The 14,742-nt window shown below is 42.3% G+C and overlaps 1 protein-coding gene and 1 pseudogene across 1 annotated transcript; both read left to right on the top strand.

The window, feature by feature from the left end:
- Nucleotides 1–3,307: 3,307 nt before the first annotated feature.
- On the top strand, nt 3,308–4,317 carry LOC106610619 (ATP-binding cassette sub-family B member 10, mitochondrial-like; annotated as a pseudogene).
- Nucleotides 4,318–11,166: 6,849 nt separating this feature from the next.
- LOC106610721 (actin, alpha skeletal muscle 2) lies at nt 11,167–14,557 on the top strand. Its single transcript, XM_014210238.2, has 7 exons — nt 11,167–11,438; nt 12,507–12,643; nt 12,801–13,125; nt 13,254–13,415; nt 13,566–13,757; nt 13,856–14,037; nt 14,197–14,557. Exons 2-7 carry the CDS (start codon nt 12,515–12,517, stop codon nt 14,338–14,340), a joined length of 1,134 nt encoding a protein of 377 aa, XP_014065713.1. The 5' UTR covers nt 11,167–11,438; nt 12,507–12,514; the 3' UTR covers nt 14,341–14,557.
- The last annotated feature ends 185 nt before the right edge of the window (nt 14,558–14,742 follow it).

The raw sequence follows: 14,742 nt of genomic DNA, 5'->3' as shown, positions 1-14,742 counted from the left end.
GAACAATTGCAATGGAGACCTACTTATCAGACAACACAACACCTCAGTCACCAGATGGAGACCTACCTATCAGACAACACACCTCCTCAGTCACCAGATGGAGACCTACTTATCAGGCAACACGCCTCCTCAGTCACCAGATGGAGACCTACCTATCAGACAACACAACACCTCAGTCACCAGATGGAGACCTACCTATCAGACAACACAACACCTCAGTCACCAGATGGAGACCTACCTATCAGACAACACACCTCCTCAGTCACCAGATGGAGACCTACCTATCAGGCAACACGCCTCCTCAGTCACCAGATGGAGACCTACCTATCAGACAACACAACACCTCAGTCACCAGATGGAGACCTACCTATCAGGCAACACACCTCCTCAGTCACCAGATGGAGACCTACCTATCAGACAACACACCTCCTCAGTCACCAGATGGAGACCTACTTATCAGACAACACAACACCTCAGTCACCAGATGGAGACCTACCTATCAGGCAACACACCTCCTCAGTCACCAGATGGAGACCTACCTATCAGACAACACAACACCTCAGTCACCAGATGGAGACCTACCTATCAGGCAACACACCACCTCAGTCACCAGACGACCTGCAGCCAGAACACGAGGCCATCATACCTGCCCATAATTTACCTGCCCTGATGCACGCCCTGATACCCCTTCCTCATCGTCTGCAACAGGAATGAGAAGTCTAATACTTGCTGGAAGGAAAAAGGTTGGAAGAGGTCGCTCAAAAACATAGAGATCTTTGCATGACAAATGGCAAACTTGATAAAAGCTTAACGGTAAACTGAGAAATACAAAAAAAGGTTTGATCAACTGATGAAGAAAATGGAGAGACAAGATTCCCCAAAGACATAGATAAAACAGAAAATGAAGGGAACTCCGAAGAACTTGAGAAGGATTTTATTGTTTCAAAATGCCATCATTGCAGAGTTAAAGCAAAAGTATCAAAAAATGTGCAGTGCCAAGGACAAACAAGTGGCTTCAAAAATGCTCAGAGGCAACATCCTGAGAAAGTATGGCCTGGTCAAAGCCATAAACAAAGAATTTATTTTTTCAGCAAAAGCATTGAGGGCAAATGAAAACAGGCCAACCAGTCTTCAATCCTCCAGGAAAAAAGCAGTGTTACATAATTAGCACAGCCACAGAAGAGAAAATCACTAGATTCTATGAACGTGATGTCAACAGTAGAGCAACAACAGGGAAAAAGGACACACTAACGAGGAACAAGAAAATAAAGCAGAAGTGCTTCTTGAATGGCACAATTCAGAACCTTTATCAGGATTTTAAGAGGGAATATTCAGATATTAAAATGTCCTACCATTAATTCTTTAAAAGACGTATTTTTGGGTTGTCAAGTCAACAGTCCAGGATAGGGACACATGCCACATGCCAAACCCACGCCAATGTCCAGTTCATGGCGGACAAACTACAGTATCACAAAGTGATCAGCTGCAGCAACAATGAGAACCTTATTGAGTCTTTGTGCTGTGAGAACCTGAAGTAAGAATGTATGTATAGAGAGTGCTCCCTTTGCCAAGCCAAAGAGCTTAAAACATCTGACTTTGATGCTGGTGAGCAGACATGGTGGTTTGAGTGGAAAAACAAAGCTGAGAGAGAGAAGGAAAAACAAAGAGGGAAACATGGAGAAGTTCACTGTACATTTGACAGAATAACAAAAGGTGTGTAGCACACTGCATATTCTACTGGAGGACTTCTTCAAAGGATTGAAACAGAAGTTGGGGAAGATATGTACAACATTCGACACCAATACTCCAAACTGAGAGAATTAAGAGAACCTGTGGAAAGAGGAGATCATTGTGCATACTGACTTTGCAAAGAACTCAGGGGCGCAACTTTCACTGGGGATGAGGACGGGGGGGACATGTCCCCCTCACATTCTGAAATTGCATTTTTGTCCCCTCCAGTTTTATCATTTGAATGTGATACAAAATGAGGCAACGGTGTGCTTTAGGACCATGCAGACACCTCCAAGCGGTCGGGTAGGCTGTTTGGAATGTTTATCCGACTAATAATTATTCCCCCCCCCCTTCTAAAACCAAAGTTGTGCCACTGAGAGAACTACCTGTGTAAATACACCAGTGAAATCCAGGCAGTTCACTTTGGTGATTCTCACATGCAGGTGACCCTCCACACCAGTGTTTGATATACCACAAATGATACCGTTTCACTTTGCTCACTGAGCTCTGCAATCTGGGCTCATCTTTGAAAAACACTGGCCTACGTCCTTGAGCTCTGCCCACTTTTGGAATCTTACTTTTTCTTAAATTAATTACATGTTTTACAATGGTTGTTGTTCAAAATGTTTGCAATAAAATATTGTTTTCATAAGTTATTTTTACATAGATGTCTTTTCCACCACACCTTGTCATTTCCACCACACCCATATTTTTTGGGTAAATTAGTATATTATGTATAATTTACATTGATTGATTTTTTTTAGATAGGGAAATCATATGGTTGTTATCATAATCTCACTAAAAGGTTGGGTGGAAATATCTTTTTTTTAATGATAAATACATATTTTCAGCAGTCACAAAGGAAAGTTTATACATTCAGGCATTATGGTGAATTATTAATTTTAGGAAAACCTTAAAAAGCACTTAAAATAATATTCAGTGCAAGTTCATGTACAAATGTATAAGAAATGTGTTATAAAATAATTGTATGATATTTCATTTTCAACTAAAATGGATGTTTAATGATGTGATGGAAATTACATTTGTCTATGGCTGTCTGAGAAAAATGACGAAAATATATCAATTCCTGAATAGTACGATCGCAGCCATTATCGGATATTATTTCCAGACAAATCAAAGATGATTATAATACTGGTAAAATGGTGTTTCAAAACATTTTAATTTCTGAAAGCTTGCCGGGCCAAAGTGCCCGAAGTTGCAGAATCACCCAAATACTGAATTTGTTAAACCATTTTTCTGGAATACCCCTCGGAAGAGGAAATCGCATTAGCAGAGTTTTTAGTTATGAACGACCTTCATCCATTCACCAAAATGTTTTAAATAATGCAAATAAAGCACACACCATTTCATAACCACTATTTTGACTTTAATGAATTAAGTTATTTTGTTGAATTGGAAACACATATACACATGGTTCATTTACGTTTGAAAACCCGGAAATAGCTCAACCCCAGCTCATTACTAAATGAACAAATCACACTTAAATAAAAAAAATGATTCTCAATCGCTTAGCTCATCTAAACATCTGTTTAATTGTCTGTTTTGTTGAATAGGGATGAGCTTGTTCTACTTTGAGCTGATGAAGGGTTGTGGAGCAGGGCCACGGCTGTGGGAGCTACTGGACAGGAAGCCTGATTTCCCCCTTAATGGTCAGCATCATTCCCCTGTAATTCTAGACCACACTGAGACAGCATTGTGCAAAACACCATAGCACTTCACACTCCTCTGCATCTAAACTGGCATGTCCTTTTTCCTCCTCATTTCTCTATAGAGGGTATTGTGCTGAGGCCGGAGCAACTGAAGGGTAATCTGGAGTTCCAGAATGTCTCCTTTGCCTACCCGACCCGCAAAGATGCCCCTATCTTCCAGGACCTTAGTCTCTCCGTGCCTTCCGGCTCTGTCATGGCCGTGGTAGGCCCCAGCGGATCGGGCAAATCATACTGTAAGAGCATGAAGCTGCTCGCATTTCGCAATTTGATTTGATGTCACTGTGTGCATGTGTCTTCCATTTCATCAAGTCTTCTGATTTTGAGATCCCTGTTTTGCTCTGTAGGTGTGATCACTATTGACGGGCATGATGTGAGAGATTTGAATCCTTATTGGCTGAGGAGTCACATTGGAACTGTTAGTCAGGTAATTGGTCACATGATGACATTATTAGTTGACCACATGTTCCCATTGTTGTGGCTCAGCTGGTGTTGTGAGGTGTGGTCTGTCCCTGTACTCTGTGGGTCTGCAGGAGCCTGTCCTCTTCTCCTGTTCCATCGCTGAGAACATTGTCTATGGAGCGCCCAACTCTGACACGGTCACAGTTCAGGAAATCCACCGGGCTGCACAGATCGCCAACGCCTACGAGTTTGTCCGAGGTTTCCCCCGAAGGCTTTGACACAGTGGTGGGAGAGAAAGGTGTTCTACTGTCAGGTGAGACAAATACATAGATTTCCTGATGATGGTGTTGGACTTCACTGGACATTCTCAAGCCTGAATGATCTGACTACAGACAGATATGGGTTTTGTTATGAAGTTCTTCATCGTAGCTTCTTTAACCTATTTAGGATAGGGGGCAGTATTTTCACGGCCGGATAAAAAAACGTACCCGATTTAATCTGGTTATTACTCCTGCCCAGAAACTAGAATATGCATATAATTGTTTGATTTGGATAGAAAACACCCTAAAGTTTCTAAAACTGTTTGAATGGTGTCTGTGAGTATAACAGAACTCATATGGCAGGCCAAAACCTGAGAAGATTCTATACAGGAAGTGCCCTCTCTGACCATTTCTTGGCCTTCTATAGCCTCTTTATCAAAAACAGAGGATCTGTAACGTGACATTTTCTAAGGCTCCCATAGGCTCTCAGAAGGCGCCAGAACGCGGAATGATGACTCTGCAGTCCCTGGGCGGAAAACAGTAGCGCATTTGGATAGTGGTCGATCTGAGAACAATGACACGGGCCCGCGCGTGCACGTGAAGACACCATTTTCTTCTTTCAGTCTTTGAACGAAAACAACGTGAATATTATTGCTATTTTACGAGAAAAATCGCATAAAAATTGATTTTAAACAGCGTTTGACATGCTTCGAAGTACGGTAATGGAATATTTTGAATTTTTTTGTCACGATATGCGCCGGCGCGTCACCCTGCGGATAGTGTCTTGAACGCAAGAACAAAACGCCGCTATTTGGATATAACTATGGATTATTTGGAACCAAAACAACATTGGGTGTAAAGTAGAAGTCCTGGGAGTGCATTCTGACAAAGAACAGCAAAGGTAATCCAATTTTTCTTATAGTAAATCTGAGTTTGGTGAGTGCCAAACTTGGTGGGTGTCAAAATAGCTAGCCTGTGATGGCCGGGCTATCTACTCAGAATATTGCAAAATGTGCTTTCACCGAAAAGCTATTTTAAAATCGGACACCGCGATTGCATAAAGGAGTTCTGTATCTATAATTCTTACAATAATTGTTGTGTTTTTTGTGAACGTTTATCGTGAGTAATTTAGTAAATTCACCGGAAGTTTTCGGTGGGTATGCTAGTTCTGAACGTCACATGCTAATGTAAAAAGCTGGTTTTTGATATAAATATGAACTTGATTGAACAAAACATGCTTGTATTGTATAAAATAATGTCCTAGGAGTTTCATCTGATGAAGATCATCAAAGGTTAGTGCTGCATTTAGCTGTGGTTTTGGTTTTTGTGACATTATATTCTAGCTTGAAAAACGGGTGTCTGATTATTTCTGGCTGGGTACTCTCCTGACATAATCTAATGTTTTGCTTTCGTTGTAAAGCCTTTTTGAAATCGGACAATGTGGTTAGATAAAGGAGAGTCTTGTCTTTAAAATGGTGTAAAAGAGTCATATGTTTGAAAAATTGAAGTTTTGGGATTTTTGAGGAGATTGTAATTCGCGCCACGCCCTATCATTGGATATTGGCGAGGCGTTCCGCTAGCGGAACATCTAGATGTAAGAGGTTTTAACAGCTGGAATGGAATTACTTATTTTACTTGAACCAACAGGTGGTCAAAAAAAGAGAATTGCTATCGCAAGGGCTCTGCTCAAGGTAATTTAATTACACCCGATTGCATGTGTCAACAATGGATGTTTTTAGTTATATGAGCTAAAGTAATAATGTTTACTTTCCTCCCTTCCTTCAGAACCCCAAGATACTTCTACTTGATGAGGCTACAAGGTAAGAGATATGCATAATCACATCACATGTTTTATTTCAGCCTCTTCCTCTTCATTTTGGACAGTTAAGCATTTCCCCCCCTATTCTTCAGTGCCCACGATGCAGAGAATGAGTTCCTGGTCCAGGAGGCTCTGGAGCGGCTCATGGATGGGCGCATGGTGCTGATCATCGCCCACCGCCTCACCACCATCCAGAACGCTGACGCCGTGGCGGTGCTGGGCCAGCGGTGTGTGGTGGAGTGTGGTCAGCACGCACAGCTCCTGGGCAACCGCCAAGGCCTCTTCAGAAAGCTGATGGAGAAACAAACCTTCTTCCAAGAGGAGCAAAAGCAAGCATTGAAAAGAGCAGAGGACAGGGGAGCTCTTAAAATGTAGAGAAAGTGCCTTTACAGTAGCTGAGTGGTGACGTGCTCTGCTACACTCCTCAGTACGTCAGTATGTGAATCAGATGAAGCTGCACGTACATATCAAATGGGACATGGATGATTTTGGACGTGTTAAATTTGAGTACTGCAGATATCTCATATAACTGCTGGGATTCATTTTGAGATGGCTTCTCTTCTTGAGGACACCCAACTCATTGAGGATCCTCAAGAGGTTAGTGTTTCCTGAAAATATGAAGGACATTAAAACTCTGAAGTAAGTCACGTAAATATTGTCAATTAGACGGGCCTATTTCCAAGACACGGTAAACATACAGAGAACTGAAATACAAGCTAAATTGTCATAAATGTAGATGATAATCAAATAACATCTTACATTCCAGATGATAAAGCAATGAATGAACCGCCACTGATCAGTTCTGAAAATGATGTGCATATCCATGAAAATATTCTGCTATTCAAAGGTGCTTTTGGGTCTTTGCTACCAGTTTGGGCAACATGTCTGAACAATCTAACATTCAGTAGGTAACATTTTATTCAAATCTATGTATTGCCCTAGCTAACACACCTGACTCCAATAATCAACTAATCATGATATTCAGTTTAGAATGTAATTAATTTAATCAGCTGTGTTTTGCTAAGGATGGGGTAAAAAAGTGTGACACCACTCCGGCCCCCCGAGGACTGGAGTTGCCCGTCCCTACATCACTTTTACTCATATCTACAGATGACCCTACGCCTATATCACTATTGTATTCAGATGTTTTGGGGCATAAGTCCTATATACATTTTCTCTACAGAAGGCTCTTGGGTAAAATCAGTATGTTGTAATAATGTTATCAAATATTATATTTTGATGATTTTGTGCTCTAAATTATTAGGCATCTGTGAAAAATAAAATCTAATTGGTATTCTCTGAATACTTTTTCAAAGTAACCCCCACTAATAGCCCTACTAATACAGCAAATGCAGTACTGACATTACATGACAGGTTTATATCATACTCAGTCGTCACATATTCTCTAAAAATATTTCCTCATACCAAAAGAGGGTGCTATTACCCTATTGATTTTTTTCTCTCCAATCCGTGTGTGTAAAGTGTGTTTAAAAAAGTTAGAATTTTACCTGAACTACACTGAACAAAAATATAAACGCAATATGTAACGTATTGGTCCCATGATTCATGAGCTCAAATGAAAAATTCCCAGAAATGTTCCATATGCACACAAATTGTATTTTTCTCAATTTTTTGGCACAAATTTGTTTACATCCTAATTGGTGAGCATTTCTCCTTTGCCAAGATAATCCATCCACCTGACAGGTGTGGCATATCAAGAAGCTGATTAAACAGTGTGATCATTACACAGGTGCACCTTGTGCTGGGGACAATAAAAGGCCATATGCAGTTTTGTCACACAAGACAATGCTACAGATGTCTCAAGTGATGCAGGAGCATGCAATTAGCCTGCTGACAACCGCAGACCTCCACATCAGAGGAGTATTTCTGTCTGCATTAAAGCTCTTTTGTGGGGAAAAGCGCATTCTGATTGGCTGGGCCTGGCTCCATAGTGGGTGGGCCTATGCCCTCCCAGGCCCCACCCATGGCTGCGCCCCTGCCCAGTCATGCAAAATCCATAGACTAGGGCCTAATTAAATTATTTAAAATTACTGATTTCCTTATATGAACTGTTACTCAGTAAGATCTTTGAAATTGTTGCATGTTGCGTTTATATTTTTGTTCAGCATAATAAAAAAAAATTCAGTTCAGACATCTGGGCTATCCAAAACAATTCCTTGGATTTTTGCCTAATCCATTCTACTCATATACCTTTGTGACCCCTTTCAATGATCAAATACACTACATGATAAAAGGTATGTGGACACCTGCTGGTCGAACATCTCATTCCAAAATTATGAGCATTAATATGGAATTGGTCCCCCTTTGCTGCTATAACAGCCTCCACTATTCTGGGAAGGCTTTCCACTAGATGTTGGAACATTGCTGCGGGGACTTGCTTCCATTCATCCACATGAGCATTAGTGAGGTCGGGCACTGAAGTTGGCCGATTACGCCTGGCTCCAATTCATCCCAAAGGTGTTCAATGGGGTTGAGGTCAGGGCTCTGTGCAGGCCAGTCAAGTTCTTCCACAATGATCTCGACAAACTATTTCTGTATGGACCTTACTTTGTGCATGGGGGCATTGTCATGCTGAAACAGGAAAGGGCCTTCCCCAAACTGTTGTCACAAAGTTGGAAGCATAGAATCGTCTAGAATGTTATTGGATGCTATATCGTTAAGTTTTCCCTTCGCTGGAACCATGAAAAACAGCCCCAGACCATTATTCCATCTCCACCAAACTTTACAGTTGGCACAATGCTGTGGGGCAGGTAGCGTTCTCCTGGCATCCGCCAAACCCAGATTTGTCTCTCGGACTGCCAGATGGTGAAGCGTGATTTATCACTCCAGAGAATGCGTTCCACTGCTCCAGAGTCCAATGGAGGTGAGCTTTACACCACTCCAGCCGATGCTTGGCATTGCGCATGGTGATCTTAGGCTTGTGTGTTGCTACTTGGTCATGGAAACCCATTTCATGAAGCTCCCGACGAACAGTTCTTGTGCTGATGTTGCTTCCACAGGCAGCTTGGAAGTCGGTAGTGAGTGTTGCAACCGAGGACAGACGATGTGTATGCCCTACGCGCTTCAGCACTCTGCGGTCTCGTTCTGTGAGCTTGTGTGGCCTATCACTTTGCGGCTTAGCCGTTGTTGCTCCTAGACATTTCTACTTCACAATAAAAGCACTTACAGTTGACTGGGGCAGCTCTAGCAGGGCAGAAATGTGATACTGACTTGTTGGAAAGGTGGCATCCTATGACAGTGCCACATTGAAAGACACTGAGCTCTTCAGTACAGGCCTTTCTACTGCCAATGTTTGTCTATGAGGATTGTATGGCTGTATGCTCAATTGTATACACCTGTCAGCAACGGGTGTGGCTGTAATAACCAAATCCACTAATTTGAAGGGATGTCCACATACTTTTGGCCATGTAATGTAGGTCAGTTTAGAGCCCATGACGTGCAGCCTATCTATCATGAAAACAGAGGCGCCAAATTAATGTGACTAGAAGAGACCTCTGAACCTCATTAAAGCTAGAATCCTTAATTGAAACAATAAAGCAGACACCCCCGTCTCTGTTTTGGTAACAATCTGAGGGATGGGCCTGGAGAAATGTAACCACTCACAAATTCATAGACAGAGCTATGGATGCAAAGACTGGCTATCCATGACATCAACACTATAGTTTAATCATCTTTGAGGCTTTTTGTTGACATTTACATTGTTTACTAGCTGTGGGGTACACAAATCTTATATTTGGGGTTTTGATGGGGTACGGCAGTTGAACTAAGCTCATGAGGCGATTGGATTGAATCCCAGCCCTAGTCTATCCTTGCCCTATTACACTCTTATAAAAAAGGTTATAGAAAAGTTTCTATCACTGCTTCATATATGGCACCCCTAAAGGTTCTATGCAATTCAAGAAAATGGGTTAATTGGGCTTCTGTATTAAAACCTTTAGGGGTGCCATAATACATAATATACTAACAAGCAATAGAACCCTTTTTGATTTTATTTAGAACTTTTTTTCTAAGAGTGTAAGGTTCTCTAGCCCAGGCTGGAGTGGTCTTCTGAGTGGCTAAACTGGGGCATCACCTGCTGGGGCAGACAGCTGAGTGGCAGCAGCTGGGATCGCAGACCCTTTAAAACCAAACCAGCCTCAGATGTAGAGCTACTAAAAAAACACTTTATTTATTTTGTACAACACAATACATAAGATCAAGTGAATGGAAGGACTGATTTTCACAGAATTTCAATAGAAAATAATGCTCAGCAGCTATTCATTTTCATTAAACACAGCATTCTAAGGTTGGATATGAGATTCTTGGATAGCTTATTGTGTCATGTGGTCTGGCTACACTGCTAACGGATTAGACAGGGTCGTCATGAATTAACCCTGGCCTCCTGTGGTCTCTGTCAACTAATTATTTGACTGGGGTGTTGCTGTGAGCAGATGACCTGGACTATTTCTTCAAATATATATATATATATATATATATATAATATATATATATATATATATATATATTGTATAATAAATGTATTAGACCTACTGGAAATTTTTTACAACCCTAATGTTAAGTAGCCAATAAATAACCTACTATGATGCTTACCATAACATGCTTAGTTAGCATAGTATAGCTGTTATGATGTTTCAGAGAATCCGTCTGGCACTAGCCATAAATAGGTCAGGCTACAGCTGCACACTGATGGAATAATAATATCTTTATTTGGTCTTCTAACAAAATCAACATTTCAAAAAAGGATAACTTTGTATGCATGCAACTAGCAAATAGCATCATGGAAATAGTTTCATTAAACGTATGCTACTACAGGCCTGAGTCAATGGGGCATCTGTTATTGTTTGGATAACCCACTGTGGTCTAGAGCTCTAAACCGAGTAAAATCCCAAAGATCAAACTACCAAAATTACAGATCAACCCATTGTTAAAACGGCTGTGCAATTGCAATAAAATTATATGAAAGGAATTCCATTCTCAAAGGAACATTCACATTTTTGTAATCAGCCTGCGGTACTTTGACAGAACAAGAACGTAAACTACCTTCCTTCCTTGGTGTTGTCATTCCTATATGGCTATAAGGTTGCGGTCCTTGATAAGGGAAGGGCTTTCCAACCGGGATCCTGTTTGCAGTTATAGTTTGCTATGCCATGAGGGTGTCTTACAAATCACAGGCTCTCCATATACGGCTCTGGCACCGTGGCTTGGAATCAGGACAGCAGTCCCATACATGGAGAGCCCTGCTGCTCACTTTGAAACCGGGGAGCCCTGTAACCTGCCTTCGAAGTCTCCCCCTGTCACCCCGAAGAACCTAATATGGATGACGGCTGGGTAAATGTCCAATGGAACACGTAGACATTCTCAGTGGTGGGTAAGGGAAATAGGCCGAACGCGGTGAGTATATAAGGATGGAAGCGCCACTGTAGCTCGACCCAGCAGCAGCAGTTTTCCGTGTTCTGAGCTTCATTTGAGACAGACAAGGTAAGAACCTGGAATCAACCCAAACCTCAAAGACTGGATCTACTATTTATGGATTGATTTCAATGGAAATACTCTATTTTTTTAATTGTACATCTTCGGGACCAATTAATATTACACAAGATACTGATAGTGATGTCACAGGCTCTTCACCTGAAGAAATGACTAATGGAATTGTATAGGCTACAACATGGGGAAGGGTAGAACGGCGATAAAATACACATTTTCCTTTCTATCAGATTACTTGGTAAACCCTTGTTTGTAGAAGCTTAATAGACTTGGCTACCTTGATTTTGTGTTGTGAAATAAATTAGAGGAGTTTCATGGAGTTGAGAAACAATAATTGGAGAAATAATTTCACTCATAGAACAACTTATTGTTGGCCTATAACATGGGTATACAATAAGGAGAACATGTCCAGTAGGCTATTCAGCGGGCGACATCATCTAATGTTGACACAACTCAAATGACTTGTGCCAAACTCAATTCAACATAGTGTAACAACCCTGGGTTTATAAGCGCGGATATCGCCTCTCCCGCTTGAGCATGCTCTTGTGGCACAGTCGATAGCGCGCTGGACTAAAGGCTTAGAAGTTCGAGGGTTCGAGACCTGCTTCCTACTTGTTTCATTACATTGGTGTCAGAAATGATCGGACCTTGTATCCACGACAGTGCAGGTGCTTGACCGGTGAGCGCGTTCCTGTAAGATTTAGAGTCGCAAGCTAGCGAGAGAACGCGCTCTTTGAAAGGTGGGAGTAGTGTAACGACCCTGGCTTTATAAGCGCGGATATCGCCTCTCCCGCTTGAGCATGCTCTTGTGGCACAGTCGATATCGCGCTGGGCTTAGAAGGTCGAGGGATCGAGACCTGCTCCCTGCCTGTTTCATTACAATAATATCGACATATGATTATCTTAATAAGTTCTGTGTGTTAGCTATCATTTGTGGCTTGTACAATACATAATAAGTTGGACATACAGTTTCGGTGTGCATCGTGCGTTATCTTGTTCTGTGATGTGTTGCGCGTGAGCCATGCAGAAAAATTAACAAACTTTTTTACTTGTATTATTAAGAACCCAAGATGTGTGACGACGACGAGACTACTGCTCTTGTGTGCGACAACGGCTCCGGCCTTGTGAAGGCTGGCTTCGCCGGTGATGACGCACCCAGGGCTGTCTTCCCCTCCATCGTTGGTCGCCCTCGTCACCAGGTAAGATCTGCTCTCCAATGACGTTTGCAACAGGCCCATATTACGCATTTTCCCCCCAGTAAATCCTGTATTGTCCATCTATGAGTTCACACTTAATGTTTTGACTGGGATTAGGCTACGTCCCCATATAAACCAACGAGTCTCCTCTTTCCTCCAGGGTGTCATGGTCGGTATGGGTCAGAAGGACTCCTACGTAGGAGATGAAGCTCAGAGCAAGAGAGGTATCCTGACTCTGAAGTACCCCATCGAGCACGGTATCATTACTAACTGGGACGATATGGAGAAGATCTGGCACCACACCTTCTACAACGAGCTGCGTGTAGCCCCCGAGGAGCACCCCACCCTGCTCACTGAGGCCCCCCTGAACCCCAAGGCTAACCGTGAAAAGATGACCCAGATCATGTTTGAGACCTTCAACGTCCCCGCCATGTATGTTGCCATCCAGGCTGTGCTGTCCCTGTACGCCTCCGGTCGTACCACTGGTAAGGAATGCAGAGTTTACGCATCTAAATAATTCACCTAAAACAACATATCGGCTACGTGTAGCCAACCATGTCTCTTTAATATGAGTTCATTCAGATGAATATTGACGTTTTGGTTTATGTTCAAGGTATTGTGCTGGACTCCGGTGATGGTGTGACCCACAACGTGCCCATCTATGAGGGTTATGCTCTTCCCCACGCCATCATGCGTCTGGATCTGGCTGGTCGCGATCTGACTGACTACCTCATGAAGATCCTCACTGAGCGTGGCTACTCCTTCGTCACAACTGGTGAGATTTCGTTTGCCTTGTTTTACTCACCATGAGAATGCCATGCGTAATCTGTCAAATGAGAAAAGACGCACAAGACGTGCGCATTTGGCTGTGCATAATTGCAATAATTTGTTCCATTTTCTGAGCAAAAATACTTCTTCATTACAGCCGAGCGTGAGATCGTGCGTGACATCAAGGAGAAGCTGTGCTATGTGGCTCTGGACTTCGAGAACGAGATGGCCACTGCCGCTTCCTCCTCCTCCCTGGAGAAGAGCTACGAGCTTCCCGACGGTCAGGTCATCACCATCGGTAACGAGCGTTTCCGTTGCCCAGAGACCCTCTTCCAGCCTTCCTTCATTGGTACGTAATCATCGTATAACGAGTAGGGCTAATATATATGCCTGCTATGTTGGTCGAATTAAAGAGATTATGTTTCTAATACGATATGATCTGAACAGGTATGGAGTCTGCCGGTATTCACGAGACCGCCTACAACAGCATCATGAAGTGCGACATTGACATCCGTAAGGACCTGTACGCCAACAACGTGCTCTCCGGCGGTACCACCATGTACCCTGGTATTGCTGACCGTATGCAGAAGGAGATCACTGCCCTGGCCCCCAGCACCATGAAAATCAAGGTAATTATATAATCGGCAACCCAATTACAATATTCTGACATTTAAAATAACTTTTGGGAAAAATAAAATAAACATTTAGATCTTAACAATACAATCTTAATATGTCATGTTTTTAAAACATTTTATTTTTTTACTAATACTCAACTTAATTCTCTATAGATCATCGCCCCCCCTGAGCGTAAATACTCCGTCTGGATCGGTGGCTCCATCCTGGCCTCCCTGTCCACTTTCCAGGCCATGTGGATCACCAAGCAGGAATACGACGAGGCAGGCCCCAGCATTGTCCACCGCAAGTGCTTCTAAACCTATCATCATCTCCAGTGTGTGCGTTCTCTGGATCGCGAAGAGAAACAACATGTTGTTACTGGACTTTTATTTTGTAACTATGTTACCCGGGGGGAAAAATCTGCAAATGTCAACCAACATCAACAAGAACGAAACATGCCATGTTATTATTCAACATGTGAACGTGAATGTACATAAATACTAAGTTATTAAAGTCCATTATTTGGTATTTTCATACATTTCTGTTTTGTAATCATCAGCCAATGTTAGAAAATACATAACATGATCATCATGCAATGAACCAATAGGCTTGCCTACTCGTGCACATGCACAGGTAGAATGCATGACAAATTTAGGATTTTCATTCTGAATGCAATGGCACTGTGAGATAATAGGCTATTGGAAATACCAAGGTCAACG

The sequence above is a fragment of the Salmo salar genome, chromosome ssa01 (genome assembly GCF_905237065.1).
Source record: "Salmo salar chromosome ssa01, Ssal_v3.1, whole genome shotgun sequence".
In the NCBI taxonomy this organism is placed as follows: domain Eukaryota; kingdom Metazoa; phylum Chordata; class Actinopteri; order Salmoniformes; family Salmonidae; genus Salmo; species Salmo salar.
Note: the sequence above shows the minus strand (reverse complement) of the source record. Positions and strands in the feature narration are given on the sequence as shown.

Excerpts from the sequence above, each read along its gene's own strand:
- LOC106610721 (XM_014210238.2), top strand. The coding sequence starts at position 12,515 with ATGTGTGACGACGACGAGACTACTGCTCTTGTGTGCGACAACGGCTCC. Across the intron at positions 12,644-12,800 it reads TTGGTCGCCCTCGTCACCAG|GGTGTCATGGTCGGTATGGG; the intron begins GTAAGATCTGCT and ends TCTTTCCTCCAG. Across the intron at positions 13,126-13,253 it reads CGCCTCCGGTCGTACCACTG|GTATTGTGCTGGACTCCGGT; the intron begins GTAAGGAATGCA and ends TTTATGTTCAAG.